Here is a 20,141-nt window from a genome sequence, read left to right as displayed (position 1 = left end):
CAAATTTTGACTTTTATCAAAACTCAGTATGTGGCGCCATTCCTGAGAATTAAATACACATGTGCCATAACTATCCATCGATAGATTTACGAATAGTCAATCGAAAACAATAACCAAAGAAGAACCGTTCACATGAGAATTAGAAATTTTATTTTCTGAGTGTGAATGCACACTCAATTCGTCTCGGTACTGTCAACAACTGCCAAAACATGCGTTTCGACTTGATCGAGCGATGCGTTTTGCCCCTTCGGTATGTGTTCCACCCATGGTTTTTTCTCTCTTGTCTCTCAAATTCTCTCAATCGGCTGGCAGTCGTCGCTTCTACACACGCAACCATATTTTTTCTTCGTCGTCGTCGTCAGTTTTTATTCAAGATGGCGAACGTCCGGGATAGCGACATTTCACTGTGGCTACACAATAAGCTTGGTACATCAAACGACTCATGGATAAGCGGCTCAATCATATCACAACTGAACAAGGAAGTCCTGCGGAACATCAAGGAGTGTTTTCCGGATCTTCAGACGCAGGTGAAGCTGAAATTGCTGCTAAGTTTCTTCCACATCCCGCGGAGGATTGTCGAGGAGGTAAGCAAAAATATGAGCATTGTAAATGGGGCTCTGTGGCTATTTGACGAATGGGTATTGGTTGATCCGTGTGGACTTAGTGAATTGCTGTTTGTGTGCGTGTGTGTTTTGTAAGCGAGAGCTGAATAATGCCGGAGAGAATAGGCATCCAGAGTTTGTTTTGGCTTTGTTGGTCATTTGTTTTTGTATCGCAAACGTCAGGAAGATTTTCCAATTGTGCGTGCCATATGAGTAATGATTTCTTATATGAAGTTTTTTTTTTGACATTGTAATCGTTAAATCCTATGGGATTTGTATGAACAAATTCTCGTATGACTGATTCAAAAAAAAAAACATTTTTCTACTTGCAGTGGAAAACCGAACTCGAGGAGGTGATTGAAGTTGCAGGTCTAGATTCAGAGCTATGGGTCTCAATGATAGCGGAAACCATCAAAACGCTGCCGACGACTGGTTCGCTCAACACAGAAATCTCCGATTACGAAGAAACACGACCAATCTTCACCGATATGGTCAACGAGTTGAGGAGGTTGGTGGTAAAGAACGCCGATCTCGGTCTGTTGCCGCTGGAGTGTCAGTATCTAAACAAATCCGCGCTGGTTACAGTGGTGGGCCAACAGTCGACCCCGGTTAAACATTTTACACTGAAGCGTAAACCGAAAAGTGCGAATTTGCGCGCCGAACTGTTGCAGAAATCATCCGACGCACAAAGTTGCCTGAAGAAGATTTCTGCGCCGACAGTGCCTTTGAGGTCCAGGGGAATACCACGAAAAATGACGGACACAACACCATTGAAGGGAATTCCTTCGAGGGTTCCCACAGGTGGTTTTCGTTCGCCGGCTTCTTCGCAAGGACAGAACAGACCAAGCCTCAGTCGAACGCCAGCTGGCCGAAAGGAAGGTGGTGTGAAATTGTTAGAAATTGGAGAGCAGCCTTTGGGTTATGCAGCTGCAAAAAAACGAAAACGAGAGCAGGAACGCGAAGAGCAACAGAAGAAAGCTGCGGAACAAGCGAGTGCACAGACTACCCAAGATATTAAGCCTGTTATTACAACGCCTACAACCTCCACTGTCACGACTACAACGCCTGATTACGCCGCAGGGCTCACAGCCAGTACAGTATACAGTCAACCCGCTACACCGATGCCTGTCACAACGGTCAAGGAAACCGTTGTCTCCACCGTTACTTCACAGCCCATGCAAATTCAGCAGACCCAACCGATGGAAGTAATAATGGATATGAAACACGATGTCAAGCAAGAGATCAAACAAGAGCCTTTGCTGAGTACACCGGTACAATCTATTCCTGTAGTGTCGTCTACAGTACAGCAAACAATAGTGCCTCCAGTTCCACCCTTAGCGTACCCAACCACACAGAAAATAACCATCAAATCAGAGCCTAGCGCTTCTGTGGCTATGACTGCTTCAAATCCACCATCTTTAGTTCGATCTGTGGCCCTACCAACAGTGACCCAAGTTAAAACACAGCCACAGCTTCAACACCAATCATTTCCAGCAGCTCCTAGTTCTGTGCAAATGATTCAACAAAGCGCAGCGTCGGGAATCGTTAGTAAAGGTCCCCCCAAAATTGAAATATTCTCATCAAAAACGATACAACCGGCCACGATTCAAACATCGATACCCAAATCCACCACTATTATTAACCAGGGTGGTAACATTTTATTCACCACGAAGCCAGCGCAGCCAAACACAACGGCCGCTAGTTCCGGAACTACTATTATACAGCAGAAACCCGCTTTACAATCCTACGTTTTGAACACTTCGCCACCTGGAAAGCAAATCAACATTCAAAGGATTATTACCAATGCAAACGTAGCGCCGACGCCAACGCTCACAACAATGATCTCCCGTGCCCACCACCAGCAACAGCAGCAGCAGTTGATTCAAGCTCAGCAGCAGATCCAGCCACAACAGACAGTTCAGACGCCGACAACTCCCACTCGGATTGTTCAAATCAAAACCGCTCCCACTGTATCGCTGAATAACAGCTCATTGTTGCAAAATATTCCGCCGCTTATTTCAACCCAACATCCGGCATCGAACACGCAGCCCACTATTCTCAACATTCAAACAATCCAACAACAGCAGCAGCAGCAACAACCTATCCAAATCCAACAGTCACCAACAACTCCCCAAAAGCGAACCATCACAATTACGGCACAGAACCCGCAGAGCAACAACATGATTGCCACTTCCGTTGCCCAAATTCTCCAGCAGCAACAACTTCAACAGCAACAGCAATCCATTCAAACCACATCCATCGTAACCGGAAGCACCCAGCAGCCGAAGTACGCTCAGGTGGTAATGTCTCCAAACGTGAAAGGCAAAACCATATTCCTGACGAACCCTTCGAGCATGCCAAGTGTTCTCAACCAGAAAGGAGTAATTCTTCGCACCGTGGACCCGTCCGGGAACACCGTTTACCAACAGATTCCCCTGCAGAATGTGTCTGGTCTAAGTGGTGCTACCATTCTCACCAGTCCGCCTGGGCTGGTGAAAACAGAACAGGATCCAAAGTCTCAGCTAAGTCAGATACCGGCACTGGTGCCGACGAGTTCGCTGCATCAAAACATACCCGCCCTGACGCCGGTCGTTATTCAACCCGCTCAGCAGCAGCAACAGCAACAGCAGACACAGCAGACCTCCACCATCCCGGCGCTGATAACGAGCATTTCCCCGCAGGGTCAACAGCAGCAGGCACAGCAGATCAAAACATCGCCCCAGACCATGACAATCATCCGACCGGTCGGAAGCAACAATGTGCAGACAATGCTTCCGCAGGGCCTCACACTGATCCAGAGACCAGGCCAGCAACCGCAACTTGTTCAAACCATCCAGGCAAACCAGGCCCAGACAGTGGTCGGCCAGCAGCAAACGCAAACGCGAACCATCATCACCCAAATACCGCAGCAGCAGATTCAGCAACAGCAGCAGCAGCAGCAGCAGCAGCAACACACGATACAATTCCAGGCAGCGGGATCTCCGCGGGCAGGTGGCACCACTATTCAACTTGTACAGCAGCCACAGCAAGGTAGGGTTTTATTATTTGTTAAATTTTTTTCTGAAACCAGCAATTTTCTTAAACACTATCGTTTTACTTTAATTTATTTGATATTGATGGTTCACAAGATCCTATTTTATATTTTACATTTGGATATCTATACAATTACAATTCAATTGCAGTTTGATTCTTTCTTTATTTTTATTTGAGTGGTTTTTAGTCTCTTTGGCTGGTTCACCTCTGTAGCATTCAAGAGTGTATCGATGTGGGCAGACGAAGTTTGTTTCACGACTTCTAGTGAGAAATCAAGTATTTTGTCAATCAGACGACGGGCCAGGGGTGCACAAAGAGCTCCCATTTTTATGAAAGGCAAAGCTATCCCGGAGGGATACAACTCTACACTCCTCGGAGTCACGATTGATAGAAACTTGAATTTCAAGCTCAATGCAAAACTGGTCAAGAAAAAGATCGCGGATCACCTGAACGTTCTAAAAGCGATTAAAGGAAGGCTGAAAGGCAGCCCTCGGGACTCCCTTTTGAATATTTTCAAAAGCTGGATAATCCCACGACTAGTGTACGGCATCATCCTCGCTAGTAAAGCGGATAAATATTTTAAAATGCTGGAATCAGCCTATAACAGCGGAATTCGCATAATCACGGGTGCGTTTTACAGTAGTCCAATTAAGAGTCTACTAACTGAAAAAGGTGAACCAACTTTCGAGATGGTATGTGTGCATAGGATGGTCCATGCGCTAGTCAGGTGGGAGGAGTGCCCAGCCAACCTATCGCTTGATACCCCATACGGGGTTAGGGCCAGGCAAAAATATCAAACCCTAACGGGGGAGATACTGCCTCGCCCCATGCGGTTAAGTCGTTGCTCTCCTAGAGCCTGGGATGCCGTTTCTCCCACCATCAGCTGTGGGAGGATAAAACGGTTCGTTCGGGCTGGGGATAACTCCCAGAAGGTACAAGCGGTGGTGAACGAGGCCATACGTACTGACTTTGCTAACAAACGCATTGTCTATACTGACGGGTCCGTCACCGATGACGCCTCAGCCATTGGGATACTCGATGGTAATGCTAAGACTAGCATGAGAGTCCCCAATGAGTTTAGCATCTTCTCGTGTGAGGCTCTCGCCATTAAGTTGGCATTAGAGAGCGTCACCGATGCTGCCCTTGCTAACGAAGGGCAGAGAGGCTCCATTACCAGTATGGGTATACCTGGTAAGGACCTCATTAGAAGGGTGAACAATTCCATTCTTCTCAGGAGCCTGAATGGAATCGTGAAAGGGACCTGCAGTTTCGTAGAATCAAAGCATCAACCGACGAATGGAAGGACCGAACCAACACGTATGAACAGCGAATTCTCTCGCGTCTTTGCATCGAGGTAGACTCATAACTTCCTAGCAAAGAAAGAAGAGCCCCATACCTGTTGCCGCACCCGCTTGACAGTGGAACATATTCTAACGGAATGCATGCGAACTGCGGACCTTCGTAGGAGGTACGGCTTAACCGGAGGCCTATCAATCAAACTTACACCCTAGTATCACGTACCAGGTTAATTTAAAAGAGGCGTAAAAAAACTGTACAACAGACAAATCCTACAATTTCGTCTGGAATGTCAAATGTCAAAAGCACTGGTTATAAAGCTTATGATGCGTTGATATATCCTGCGATGAATGCCCTGTCCTCTTTTGGGCTCGTCTCTAGCCTTTAGTCGTTAATTCACATCACGAATTGTCCGGAAAACTGGCCGAGAATCTTTTGAATCACTTCTGAATTTTACGGATTTTGAACTCAGCACTGAAACAATATTGATAGCAACAGCAGTAAAGTAAAAATGGTCTTCTGTCTCTAGTGTGGAAACCACAACATCGAGAGGGCTATTCCATTAACACCGAATATTTTTATGAAAACTAAACGTGTAAGAATTATTAACGAACATGACCGCCTTTGAGAAGAAATAGATATTAGTATGATACATTACCATTACACATAATTCCACATAATTCCAGAATTAATATCTTTTTATTTTCGTTGGAAATTTTTTCATTAAGTTGCATGATCCATTCCTCAAAAAGCATTCAGGCCTTGGTGTTGCTCTCTGTGGAAATCCGCTATATTCGGAGCAGAAGAGAATCGCCTCCGAAGCACACATGAAGGACTTCCCTTTTAGACGGACGATCAACGAATGCCCGCTGTGTTTGGCATTGCCAACCCGATCGACTTTCAGCCAATACTGAGGGAGCCGAAACGATTACACATCGGGGCGCTCAATTTGTGCGCCATCCGTTGGTAGCGCTGTTATGGGATGTGTTGCATAATGCATGAATCGGTACTTGCGCAAGCCAGTGAGATGTTCTATTCAAGGGGATATAAACCCCCACACTCTCGTATATCATTGGTAATGACTTGTTGTTTTTGAAACATCGTGGGTTTTCACTGTTTCCAATGACCACCAACGGTAGTTTATCGCTTCCGTCTATGTTGGATGTGCTTTAAAGATGAGAATTCCCAATTTCTGGACAAATTCGCAAGCCTTCTCCCGAATAATAGAACTTGAGAGAGGTAAATTATTCTCTCTGCCATGATAAGACAAAAATATATATTTTCGTATATTTTCGACGTAGAACTACGCAATTATATTATGCAATCCACATGTTTACCACTTCAAATATTGTTTTAGAATGCATCGAAATTTTTGTAATAGATTATGTTCTTCGTTGCAAATGAATTTGATGATCGTCTTTTTATGTTTGGTATGATGACTAGGACTACCAAAATATGTGAACGGGAGAATTGTCAAACGATCATTGTATTTCACATTTTCCTCTGAAAATATTGCACATCTCATGTTTACGTAGTTCTCGAACCGCGAAAGTTCACTCACCTCTAGTATCTGAATTGATGGTTTCCCCAGTTTAAAAGCACGTTTTAGGGAGACATATTCCGGTCTGCACAACGACAAGCGAGTACAAAAGTACTCAACACCAAACAATACCCCCGGCTTGCATCTATTTGCAAAACGGATTCCCACAGGCACATTAATTTTGAAGTCTGTGTTTTAGAAACTGTAAATCGGGCCAATCAAAACTTGGCAGTTAGAGCGTTTAGATAACGCTTGACATTTTGCAGTTATTCAATTGTTCATCTCATGAAAAATAGTATTTTATTAATTGAGGGGCTTAGAATGAAAGGGGTGTAAGGGATTTGATCGATTTCTCTACATCGACTCTCTCTTCTGGTCATAACATAGCTGCAAATACATTCCCAGTTGTATTTTACAATGTGGAAGATATGTCAGAACCTCATCTATCGGATGCTATAGTGAGCTTAAATTGGAACTTTTTTGCAGTTGAGTTATTAACTAAAGAAAAAGTTGATGAAGAGAAATCGATCAAGTCACTTACACCCCTTGCATTCTAAGGGTAGGTTAAGACTAGTGATATATTCGTGTGAAGAAATATGATGAGATTTATAGAAATCGCATCAACCGTTTACACTAGCGTGAACTTCTGTAATGAATATATTCATATTTTCGGTGAATTTATTCACTTGAAGTAGAACTGCATCCAACTTTAGTGATTTCTCTACAGTGAGAAATTCACAAACGTTTACATATGCTGAATTTATTCCAGTTATATATACCTCGAATAAGTGTATCATATTTATTCTCACCCGTTTACCCCTATTTTCACGTGAATAAATCCATCTATAGCTATAGATCTCCCTGATGTAAACCCGCCATAAGGCCCTCAATTGTGATAGACGCGTAGAAATTTTGATGCAAACATCTTTCCGATCTGTTAAGAAATGTTCGAGTTATAAGCATTCGAAATACGGGTAGGGTTAGCACACAAAACGGCCGAACAAATGTATGAGAAAAAATGAAGTTCTTCCAGTTTTCATGAATTTGAACCGTTTGGGGATTAGCGAATTGTAATGTACAATCTCAAACAAATCTTAGAGAATTTCCGATTCGATTGCTATGCAAATCATGAGAATTCATTCACAGTGAAAATAGTTATTAACGTTAACTTTATTTCATAAAAACGTGACCTGTTTTCTTATTTGGCATTTATATTCCAATAATGTTGTCTACTTGCCACTCTTAATTCACAGACCGCAACGTTGTCCAGCAGCAACCCCAGCAAATCCAGATTCAAAGGACCCAAATGACCCAGCAGCAACAGCAGGGAAGTACGGTTACGATCCAGCAACAGAATGCAACGGCTGTCGGGCAGCAGCAAATCCAACAGCAGGGGGCTCGGAAAGGACTATCCCTCTCGGTAGGTGCAAATGGATATGATACGCGCTTTCTTGTGGGGGCATACTAATTATGTTGTGCAAAATTGTATCTTCCACAGAACAAGCATGTCATGGAAGCACACGACATGTTCAAGCGGGCTAATCGGGTCACTCGTCTCGAAAAAGCTCTCATCCTTAGTTTCATGGCCGGGAGCCGAAATAATCCACGACCAAATCCCGAAAATGTTGTCACTATTAAACTGAACGAGAGTAAGGTAATGGTTCTTTTTTGTTGTTTCCTAATCTGATTCTAAATTTAACGCGCAATTAACCCTTTTTTTCATCCACAGGAGAAAGTACTCCAGACGGATGACACGCAAGCGGTCATGCTGGTGGAATCGTTGATCACATTAGATTACAACACCGGCGAATGGAAAACCTTCCGGAAGTACCGGGAACTGGATCCTTCCCAGCAGAACGAAACAAGTCCCGGAACAACCGGAGGTGTACAAAGCGGTGGACTGACGACCACACAGCAGAATTCAGTTGTTATTTAATATTTAGCCTAGCAGAGGACAAAACGTGATAGTGAAAAGTAGGAGAGCGAATGAGACGAGCATGAGGGAGGAATAGAAGATTGTCTCTGTAGTAAAACAAACGATTTCTTGCGTGTAATATAACAACCGCAGTTCACGTTATCTTCGTTCTAAGATCTAATCCTCTGTCGTATTACTATATCTGATCAACATGCAAAACAATTTTTGTTGTTGTTGCACGAAATAAAACCTATTCTGTAAAACAAAATTTAGTGCTCTAAGTATAGCAGTAGTAGAAGACAAATAATATGGTAAAAGCACCTAGGAACCTAGACTAAATGTCTGACTTGTTGCGTAATTGATTCGACCTCTAAATGCTATTGCGAAACTGTGCAACAGCTGGGGCAATGATCAGATGAAAAAATGGAACATCGGAGAGGAAATTGTTTGTGGTACAGAGTACATATTTTCAAACGCAAATTTAATAACATTAGGTCATATTGGACCGAAGACCTGCAGGAGCTAAGCTAGTTATGAAAAAAAGCAACAATTAAATTCCCTTGCTGAAGCGAAATCGTAGGCGCAAAAATCAGTCATTTCAATTGAGTTATTATGTAGAGATGTCGCAGGCCGGCTCGAAAGCTTGGTTTTAGAGACAAAAAACAAGAACATGTGTGCGTACATGTTGAACGGCGATAAAATAGTAATTTTTCAGTTTAGTGAAGATTGGATAACGCTGTAATTATTATCTTTATTATTAAAAAAAATAAACCGAGGATTAATCTTAAAAATGAAATATTATTTTATCATAGGCAGAAATACAATGAATGTGTATATTCCAATAGCAGCGTATACAGTGCAAAAATGGAATCAACTGATTTTTAATTGTTATCCTGAAAGACATTGATTCCTAACTATGAATACACATTGGGTTGCATTAGGTTGTACCAAAAATACCATCATTTGTCACAAACTAATCAGAACGCTTCTTATCTCTTGCCCCGTATTATAGGCCCTATTCCAGAAGACGAGCGTTCGTCTCGTTTGTTTTCATATTTCAGAAGCCGAGCTCGATTAAAAACAGACGAGTAACTCGTTCACATTTGTACAATGGATGAGGAATTACCGAAGGAAATTTATTTGTAATTACCATATTATCCCGAGTATCCTTATTTTCATTTCTGTTTGGGTGAAACTTCTCCACCGCGAAGAATGTAATCTGATGACTTCATTTGGCTACACCACACAACCCACACGCAACACAACACAGCACCACGAAGTAGGCAGAAATGACTAATAGGTTCAAACTTTCAACTGAACTCGCCGCCTTTCAAACACTTTTCTGCATCTTCAAGCGCGTCAGGGGAAACGCAGTCAGCTATGTATGAAGCGATCACTACTACTAATGCGCTGTCTTGCGTAAAAATGACATTTGAGGTTCAAAGTTTTCTGCTAAGCGAAGCCGTCGGGAACGATAGAAAACAAACCATTATTGATTGAACGGATAGCTCACTTAGTCACGCATCGCCTCTGTAAAAGAATTCTGCATAACATTTTAACCTCATTTTCGCAATATACTTACGGTAGCGAAGGCTCAACAGTTTAAAAAATGCATATCCCACTTACATCCCATCTTCCTTCCCAACGATGCTTCCGCAACCTAACCCATCCGCCCCGCAAATCCCTCTTGGTGGCAAAGCTGGTCTCGGCAGCAGCTGAAGTCACTCTCACGTTGGATCCAAGGGGGAGTAAGCAGAAGAAAGATGAGAAGCAGAAAGGTTTCGTGAAGGACCATGCCGCTACATCATACATCACAGTTCACGAGGCCCCGAAGACGGAATCATCGAAAGTAGCATCGCTAGTTAGCTGCTGGTCTGCGGAAATCCAGATCATCGAGTGAAGTTTTTTTTGTGACGTCTTCAAAAAGGTGGACCGGGATGACCGCTGGAAAGTGACCCATAACTATTATTTGTACCCAATCTGCCTCGGGAAGCACGGAAGAAAACCTTGCCGGTCCTCATCGCGCTGTTAAGTGCAAGGTTGTCAAATGCGACATCTTTCGCTTCTGCACAACGATTCGGGTAGTTCGTCGATCAACCCATCTCACCCAACACATCAAAGAGGTGGAGCACGGATCCAGCCAGGAACATCCAGGCGAGAGGAATTCTCATTGGAGCGAAGAATAGTCACCTCACCGCAACCCAATAAATACGCGAAGGCTCGGATGGGCGATCTACGGCTCAATGCCAAACGAAACAAACGTTGCGAGTTACAACTTGCACATCTGCGGTCAACCTCCGCCTCCATGAGCTAGTGAAGCAATACTTCACGGACGAGAACGTGAATCAGAGTCCCGAATCTAATGACGGTAAGCTAGCGACGGCGATACTCGAGCAGACGACTAGGAAAGTCGAAAGCGGCTTCGTGACTGGGCTTCTGTGGCACAACGATCATGTAGAATTCTTCAATAATTACGCTATGGCTCCGACGGTTACGGTACTTGGATCGCCGTTTCAACGCGGATTCATCCTTGTTCATTAACGTCCAGCGGCAGATGGTGCTATACCAGCAGAAGGGCTACATTCACGACATTCACAGTGTACGGTATAGCTCGGAATAGCATGCTACTAAAATGATCGGATCTAGTCCTCTCCCAGATTTTTTTTGCAGATTCCGTGAACGGTATTCTGTCCATGATTACCTGCATAGTTTCGACAGTGAGGAAGAAGCATGTCAAGTTGTAGAGGTGCTCAAGTCAGTTCTCCGCCAGGTTGGGGATACCGAAGCGGGAGTAACCTGGAGAATCGAGGACGTCTTCGTGTTCTCCAGCGAGGCCGACTTGGGAGCTGTCACTCCTACCAAGCGAGGCATCTTACGCTGCGTTTTGAACCAGTTTGATCCGTTGGGACTTCTTTCCCACTTCCTCATTCATGCCCGCGTTATAATCCAGGAAAAAGCTGGTTGGGACGACGCGGTAGACGAGCCAATCCTTGAACGATGGCATTTGTGGGTAGCCAAATTCTACGACCTGAAATCTGTTCGTATACCTCGTGTCTATTTTCCATCGGAAAATCGGAAATCGAGGACTTGCACTTGCATATATTTATCGATGGCAGCGAGACTGCATATACGTGTGTCGCCTACTTGAGGGCCACCATCCACGGAAAATTCCAGTGTGCAGAGGAATGGCTAAAGTAGCACCGTTTAAAACAATATCCATTCCGAGGCTGGAGCTGCAGGCGGCGTTAATAGGTTGAAGGATGATGAAAACGTTATGCGGCAGTCACAGTCTCCCAATATCGCGGTGAGTGATTTGGTTCAAAAACCGTCCTTTCGTGGATTCACTCTGATTATCGTCGCTATCGACAGTTTGTCGCTGGATAGAAGAAATCCTATCTAAGTCAAATCATGAGGAGTGGCGGTACGTCCAATAGTAGATCGACGTTGCGGATGCAATTGGAACCAAGTGGGATAGTGGACCAAACCTGAAACCCGACAGCCGTTGGTTCAAAGGCCCGGAGTTTCTATGGACACCAGAGGAGGCTTGGCCACATCAAGTGAAACCCGAGGAAACCGAAACCGAAGCTTGAGCGTGTCACATCCATACAGCGGTGCAACATGACGAAATCAACAACTGAGAACGTTTTTCGAAGCTCGAGAGGCTCCGACGAATAGTTGCATACATCCACCGTTTTACGAACAACTGTAGACGCAAGGCGACAAAACAACCGCTACCACCTTCGTCAATTACCCAGGAAGAAATCTACAGAGCTGAAAATACCCTATTACGATTGGTGCTGCTGCCTGAGTTCCCGGAAGAGATGGTCCAACTTCAGAGGACAAAAGATTGACGAAAATCGAAACGTCAGCCGTCTCGACAAGCTATCTCCGTTCATCGACGAATGGGGAATAGCGCGAATTGATACTCGAATCATTAGGGCAACCTTCGTTCCGTACGATACTAAATTCCCAATCATCCATCCGGAAGGACATCGAGGATACTTGACCGTTTAGCTATGTTGGGCTGGACTACTTCGGTCCCATTCAAGCCAACGTCGGACGTTCACTAGCCAATCGATGGGTGGGGCTGTTTATGTGCCTCACCGTTCGGGCCGTCCATCTGGAGGTGGTACACTCCCTGTCTACCGAAGCGTGCAAGATGGCGATACGACGATTCCTAGTGCGGCGTGGATCACCTTTGGAGATTAGAAGTAACAATGGCACCAACTTCCTCGGAACCAACCGTGAGTAACAGCATCAGATTCTGGATATGAACCAACTGACATTCGTACCGCAGCGGAGCCGAAAGAAGCTACCACGCCAAATCATTTCTGCTGTTGAGCTCGCAGCGAGCTGCTCAACCTCAAAAGCCTACACTCTGTACAACTTCTATAAGACCACCCTGATTCTATTTCGTTGCAACACAAACAGTTAGAATTTCAACAAGATACATTCATACATTGTTGCTTAGAATAAAGTATATTTAACGTCAATTTCGTTCAAAATAGTTGTTTGTTTATTAATTGTGCTTAAATATGATAATTTCTGCTGTCCAGTTTCTATAAGACCATTTCAAAATTCATAAGTATTATCAATGAAAAATTCAAAACGATCGGCTGGTTCACATGTCAATAATTCACAACTTCGCCATTTCGACTAATAACCTTGAAAGTTCGTGTTGGAATACTATTTACCAAATTCTGCTGAACGGATTTCTCGATATTTTTCCATTTTTCCGAAATTGTGACCTCGTGTTCTTCAATCGTGGTGTACCGTTTTCCCTCAGTATAGATTCTGCGTACAAGGATCCCTCCTAAGATTTTCAACAGGATTCAAGTCTGGAGAGCGAGCCGGCCAGTCCAAAAAATTAAGTTTTTGATACTTAATCCATTGCTTAGTTTCCTTGCTGGTATGAGTACTGTTACTGTTCCTTCTTCCGTAAATCAGCCAGTACCCGTTGAAACCATGAGGACCATTCAAATTGAACTTTTTTTGTCAGTGAAGATAAACTATACATTGAAGAACTTTCCGGATGGCTGCGTCGATCCTTTCCGCCATAAAGTGTCGAGATGGGCGAAGCAGACTAGTCCAAGTGAAGACGTCAGGAGGCGTGATGCGACGACCGGTGACTCGGGTTGCCATCTTGGACATCAAGGTATCGGGCAGCACTGAAGCTAGGTGTAACTCGATGGATGTTCGTCTGACAACCGTTTAAGGTAGAGTTGTTACGTCAATTCCATAATTGTACTCATAAACATCTTTGCTAACCACCAAAAGGTAGAGTTCAATTCGAGTGTTATTAAAATTTTATATTAACCCTTTCCCGTACAACATCGAGTCTCGCTCGTTTTGTACTTGGATAACATAGGCGTTAGAACGCTCAGCAGAGTAGTAAAATCACTTGATGTGTGACGTATTAAATAATACGGGAAGGGGTTAAAACCAGTTCAAGTCATCCTGTAGTAAGCTTTGCTAGGTACAAAACAAGGAGACCAAATGTAAGCCATTCTAAATTATTGTGAAGCATATCTGAACTAATTATGATTATATAATATATAGCTTCGAGCTCGCTCAACAACAATTCCCGCGTGCTGCAAAGAGTTTCCAAAAAAACCTAATAGTGTTGAGATCGACGGCGTGGCGCTCGAGGTGGAAGAGGAATTTGTCTACTTTGGCTAGTTGATAACAACTGGCAACAACAACAGCCGTAAAATTCGAAAATGCATAGTCAATGGAAGTCGCGCCTACTATGGACTTCGTAAATCCTTATGGTCCGAGATGAAAAATAGAAGGTGGGAAGATTCACGGGTTTTGCTTGTGTTAAACTTTGATTGTATTAGTAGCCAGGAAGATAAGAAGTTCACATATCAGGCATAACAGTCAGGGTGCTCATACACTGTTTGACCGAAGCCAAATATTTGACTCTTTTTGACAGATAAATTTTGTCCAACGTATACTGATCAAATATATTCTACACAAAACACGACAAGCAAATATTAAATTATTGGATGCCTAAAATATTTTTTCACTCTGTTCTTCGAACCTGTCGGTATACGGTTAGGTTACCTTGAATATTTCAGTTGATTTTTTCCTTGTTCGGTGTTTGATATTGTTTACTACTGTTGGAAATTGAAGAGTGGCAAACAAAATATTGTTGTACAAATATCAAATCAAACCTTATCTATCAAAAAATATCAAATATTTGACCTCCGGGCAAACAGTGTACGGCCACCTTCAGTTACTCAAATGGTACAAAATTGAATGTGTCAACGAATAACGTTGAAAGAGGATATACAGAAAATAATTACATATTTCCAAAAAATATTTTTCGCGTTACATTCATCATTTGAAAAATAAACAGAACATGTCACGAACCAAAATGTTTCATTTTTGTTATTTCTTCTTATATCAGAATTAGTATTCTAATTTTTACTATGTTTGGATTTTAGAGCATCTTCATGGTAGATTATCTCTTGTTAGCAATTGTAATTCCTTTTTCCACAATTAGGGTGCTGAACACTTCATTCGTCTAAAACTAGGACGGAAGCAGAAAACTTTTCGTCTCAATTTAGGTCATATGGAGTCTATTCAATTTATTTTTCAAGTGCATTTTACGCGGAAAAAAAATGCTACTTTTTTCTCATGCGCTGTAAAATGTTTTCCGCCAAAGGAAAAAACGATTTTGTAACTCTGACTTTGTTCATTTACGTTTTTGGTCGATGTAACGAGAAGTAAAATAAGATTGAAATAAAGTTTAGAACACCTCAACAATACTGAAATTTCAGTTTCTGCTAAAATTTCAGTTGGGCCCCTGTGATTTTGAACGCTAGCATTGATTTAAGAAAAAATACTAATTTGTTCATTTCATCTGCTTATTTTTACTTTTAATAACAACACTTTTCCTATGTAGTGGACTATTATAGAAAAGTAACATACATAAACAAAATCTGTGACGTCACAGATTTAAAAATCTTCCCACCTTTCATTTTCCATCTCGCTTATGGTCTAACAAACAGCGACTCCGTACGAAGTGTACCATGTACATATCCCTATTTCGCAGCCGAGAGTTGAAGAACTGCAGCTATGAACCGCTGTGAATGCCTTTCAAATTACATGTTAAGAACAATGAAATCCGGTTATTGAAGACATACATCAGACTGCACTAGAAAGGCTTCGAGAATTCGAGTCTCGAGTACAACCCGACCATACTAAGAGATCATATATTACGTTTTAACATTGTTTATTAATCACAAAATTTGGTGTTCTCGATATTTCGCATGATTTTTTGTTCATAAAGCTTACTTTCTGCTTTCGTTGAATTTGACGTGTGAGCCGTGGTATCTTTCAATCTTTCAAATTGATCCAATAAACCAAACAAGTTGAAATTGCGAAACCCTTCGTAGCTGTATGGGGATGAACCATGAGAATTCCGAGAACATATCGAATCGAATTGAGAGGCAGCTTGAGTCATCTTCGATCCTCTCTGACGAGAGGAAAAGATCCTCGAACTCTGCCATATACGGTAGATACGAAGGCTTTTCATTTTCAAAGAAAAAGCTTGTATCCTTTTCTTGTGATGTTTCAATCAAATCTGAAGACTTTCTGAATTCTTTCAATTGAAAGTTTTATCACGCCACAATCTCAAGCAGAAGATGGAGTGTATAGATCGGCGAATACCCAGCTCAGGTCAATTCCCCGCTACTAGTGTCAAAGCAAATATCAACTGCAGGAATTTTCTTTATAGTAAAATTTAATTTATTATCATAAATAGTCGGCTAGTCATGGTTTAGATACAGATTGCATAAAAATATCTTCTCATCTTCTTCTTTCTTGTGTTTGGGTCCATATTTTGTACGAATGTATATAATAAATATCACTTTTCAACGCAAATCAATTCTGTCGCAATTAATTTAAAAAAAACTCTTGCGACGAATTCACAATTCTAGTCTATCACATCTACATGTTTCTTCGTTCTAGGAAATGTATCGCTTTCTTGTTAGAAAACCCTAAGCTTAACTCGATAGTAATACAATAACACGATAAATATAAGTTAGCACACTACAAGCTAGGTTCGACCGCCCGGATCAGGTATTTTTTAGTGCTGCTTTCGGATATTTTTCCAGTGCACAATCACCCGCTGGTCGTCGGGAGCCTTGCCGAAGGGCCGCGTACCATCGCTGCATACCCACCGGTTGATCTGATAGTCCAGCATGTTTTCGTACTTGTAAACGTCGGAACCGAGCTGCTGCGTCAATGGGCTGGTGTTGGTCGTAAGAATGCCCGTGAATTTCCGGCGGGTGGCAATCTTCAGCACTTCATTCTCCATAAAGTGCATAGCCTCGATGTTTTCTTGTGCGTTCAGATCGGAACAGGTGCCCATCATGAACGAGTGCAGGATTTCGTTTTTGCCTTTGGGAAGTTTCTGCTCGCTGCAAGTGGTAAACATTAATTGATTTTGGATCATACAGACGGGAATGGGATGATTAACAACATACCGAATTGGGTTCTCTACGTGTTCCAGGAATTCGAAGATGATGACTAGATTGTTGTCATGCAACTCCGGTTCCGGTTCATCGTAGGCATCGAAATTAAGCGACACTCCGACCGATTGGCCCTCTGCGTTCTTGATAACGAAACTCAGCTGCTTTTCGATTAGAACATCCCAGATTTCCTCCAAGATGTGACGATAGTCCGACTGTTTGATCAGTGGTTTGATCCACCGCTCGAGATCGGCCTTCTCGTAGAAACTGTACGTCAGGATGCTGAGAATGGTGAAAAAAAGACAGATTCGATTAGATATTGCTAGAAGAGTGCATTTACGATGCAACTCACTTGATTGCGTCTTCTTTGTGCTCATCGGCCAGTGGATGAGCGGTTAGCTGCATTTTATACTCGAACTCAAACTCATTCTCTACTCGCTGTTCTTGCTCGTCGATGTGCCGCTGGTTGTTGTACATCTTGTCAAGAATCTCCCCCAGATTGTCGGCCCCAATGAAGCTTGTGATGCTGATCGCATGGCCTTTCTGGCAGAGTTGCGTCACCGTGACGATTGAATTGAGCGAGTTTCCCCCCAACTCGTAGAAGTTGCTTTGTAGGGAGATCTTAGCCCGGGTGGAGCGGCCGATTACCTCACCCACCGTAGTGAACAGATCCTTCGCCATGTCCAGCTTGTGCTCCGGAACGCCACTGTAATCGTACTCGATCTCGATCGTGGCGTCATCTGTGGTGTGGTTAGAATAAATTGTTAATACAGTGGACGAATTTCGCGCTAACTCGTCTTAGGAGTTGGCAGCCCCATCTCAGATAGCAGTGAAACGTTGTGGGTGTAAAGACATGGGTCATTGAGGCAACTTTGCATACTTGAAATCTTCAAAAAAAGAATTAGCCTTTGTTAGAAAAGAGTTAAAATTTTTTTCTTCATTTTTTACAAAAAATTATAACTTGAAAACTAAGATACCTACAAAATTATGGTTAAAAGACAAAATGTAGAAAATTGTGTAAATTTTTAAAAAATACAAATAAATTTTGCAAATGACTTTTTTAAATTCATTACCTTTGAACTACACGACCGATTTTGTTGGTCAACATATCAGATTAAAGCCAATTAGCTAGTTTTGAAAAAATATTATACTTGCGAAAAATTCGATTTTGTTTTCGTAATTATTGGTTGTACAGTAGAACCTCGATTATCCGCGAAATAGTCTGGCTAGTTCACCGCGAATAACGAAAATCGCGGATAACGCAATAAAGCACTGAACGCGAAACGCGAAAAAAGAGATAATTCGGAAAAGTTTAACAATACATAATTCAATAAACTATCCATCTACAACAGAGATTCCCTACTCAGAGTGAAGTGACACCATTGACCCCCATAGTGGAATTTAAAAAAAATATCTTTATCTCATTCTTACAAAATACTTATCAATTCAAAAACTTTACGGTTGGTTAAGTGAGTAAACTTCACATCATTTTCTCATCAATAAATAAGTAGACACAAAATTCAGTGAATGTCAATTGTAGTTGAAAGTTATTATTTCAAATTACAACAATAATAACAATAATACAAATAATAAATATAAGTCATTCTCATTACAAGTTGGTTCACGCAACATACAGTATCTTGAAAGTTTCAAATAAGAACCTGTGTTAGTTGTAAATTTTCTGTTCACTTAATTTGTGTGTGAATCATGCTGTTGATGATTTCTACTATTGTGATTATAACAACTGTGATCTTAATGCACTTGAACAATGTTTTCGAATTGCTAGTTGGAATTCATTTTACCGCTCTAATAATCTTGATTCTCTGAAATTGAAATATTGAATGTAAATCTTTTAAAATATTTCACGATTTTTGTGTTCCTGTAAACTTGTACAAGCGTAAAAAATTCAACCTATGGTTCAATTTGGATTGAAGAAGAAATTGAAATAATAGAGTTGTATCAAAGATTAAAATAGCGAAACAGAACTATGATAAACGATCGTTCGAAGCTGGTGGTTCTAGTAAACAGATGTGGGAGAATGTTAGGTGGTGAAAAGTTAGGTGTTTCCTCCAAGGAACCAACATTGCGTAGCATTAATGAAAATGCTGATACTAATAATGACTATTTTTCTTCTAATTTTACGATGGGTGAAGATGAATCTCTCACTTATTTACCTGATAATGCTGATGGTTTTCGTTTCAGAAATGTGCAAAATTACGAAATCATAAATGCGATTTTGTCCATTGATTCCAATGCAACGGGATTGGATGGTATACCAATGAAGTTAATAAAAATTTCGTTGCCGTATGCCCTTCCGTTGATCAATCACCTATTCGATTCCATAATTCCTCAAGTATGGAGTATTCCATTTTTCCTCAAGTATGGAGTATGGTTAAAAAAATTCCAATAAAAAAGTCAGTGAATTGCTCCGATGTTTCGAATCTTAGTCCAATTAGCATTCTAAGTGCTTTTTGATCGAGTTTCCCACGCTACTCCTTAAAAAGCTTTCATATAAGTTCGGTTTATCTCGGTCTGTCATAAGCTTGATTATTTGTGATAGAAATCAAGCTGTATTCTAAAATGAAGTATTGTCTTCCCTCAAACCAATATGCTCCGGTGTTCTCCAGGGGTCCGTTCTGGGGTCGCTTCTTTTTTCGCTCTTTGTTAACGTTTTGCCAGCGGTTTTGAAATATTGTAGTATACATCTTTTTGCTGATGATGTTCGAATTCATTTCTGTAGTATTGATCATTTTTGTGTGGACGATATTTCTATGAAGATTAACGAAGATCTCCATCGAGTTTATTGCTGGTCACAGAAAAACCTTTTGCCCATAAATTCTTCTAAAACCGAAGCAATGTTCATATCGAAGTTAAATTAAGTTTATATCAAAGTTAATAGTTAATTAAACCAATCTTGGCGTATTTTTTTCTTCTAATTTAAGTTGGGAATCGCATATCAACTCTCAAGTTGGTAAAATTTCCGGTGTGCTTAAACAGTTAAATTTATCTACCATATATTTCGACGTCAAAATCAAACTCAAGCTTTCCAAAACGCTACTTTTTCCTGATTTTTTGTATGGTGGCTTTGTATACACCAATGCCACTCAACAATCAATGAACAGACTAAAAGTAGCTATGAACTGTTGCATAAGGTATGTTTCCAATATTCCTAGAATGGGAAGGGTTTCGCCTTTGCAAAAACAATTATTGGGATGCCCATTCAAACAATTCTATAACAGGGTGTCGACTCAAACTTCCAAGAAAAATTCCCTGAT

At 41.7% G+C, this 20,141-nt stretch overlaps 2 protein-coding genes across 3 annotated transcripts in view; one reads left to right on the top strand and one right to left on the bottom strand.

Annotated features, from left to right (window-relative positions):
• The first annotated feature begins 347 nt into the window (after window positions 1-347).
• LOC129762417 (negative elongation factor A) lies at window positions 348-9,256 on the top strand. The gene is made up of 5 exons (XM_055760650.1): window positions 348-584; window positions 935-3,632; window positions 7,725-7,891; window positions 7,970-8,125; window positions 8,201-9,256. Exons 1-5 carry the CDS (start codon window positions 375-377, stop codon window positions 8,405-8,407), a joined length of 3,438 nt encoding a protein of 1,145 aa, XP_055616625.1. The 5' UTR covers window positions 348-374; the 3' UTR covers window positions 8,408-9,256.
• A 6,862-nt stretch (window positions 9,257-16,118) lies between these two features.
• The window catches only part of LOC129773439 (beta-alanyl-bioamine nonribosomal peptide synthetase ebony), a 126,887-nt gene continuing 122,864 nt past the window's right edge, over window positions 16,119-20,141 (bottom strand). For both annotated transcript variants that reach the window (XM_055777111.1, XM_055777071.1), the window contains exons 6-8: window positions 17,219-17,606; window positions 16,882-17,148; window positions 16,119-16,815 (exon numbers count right to left, since the gene is read on the bottom strand). In XM_055777111.1, the coding sequence (XP_055633086.1) occupies window positions 16,482-16,815; window positions 16,882-17,148; window positions 17,219-17,606 (989 nt within the window). In that variant the 3' untranslated portion in view covers window positions 16,119-16,481. The remainder of the gene's footprint in view (window positions 16,816-16,881; window positions 17,149-17,218; window positions 17,607-20,141) is intronic.

The sequence above is a fragment of the Toxorhynchites rutilus genome, chromosome 1, assembly GCF_029784135.1.
Source record: "Toxorhynchites rutilus septentrionalis strain SRP chromosome 1, ASM2978413v1, whole genome shotgun sequence".
Classification (NCBI taxonomy): domain Eukaryota; kingdom Metazoa; phylum Arthropoda; class Insecta; order Diptera; family Culicidae; genus Toxorhynchites; species Toxorhynchites rutilus.
The sequence above is the reverse complement of the archived record's forward strand: the minus strand, read 5'-3'. Positions and strand labels throughout refer to the sequence as shown.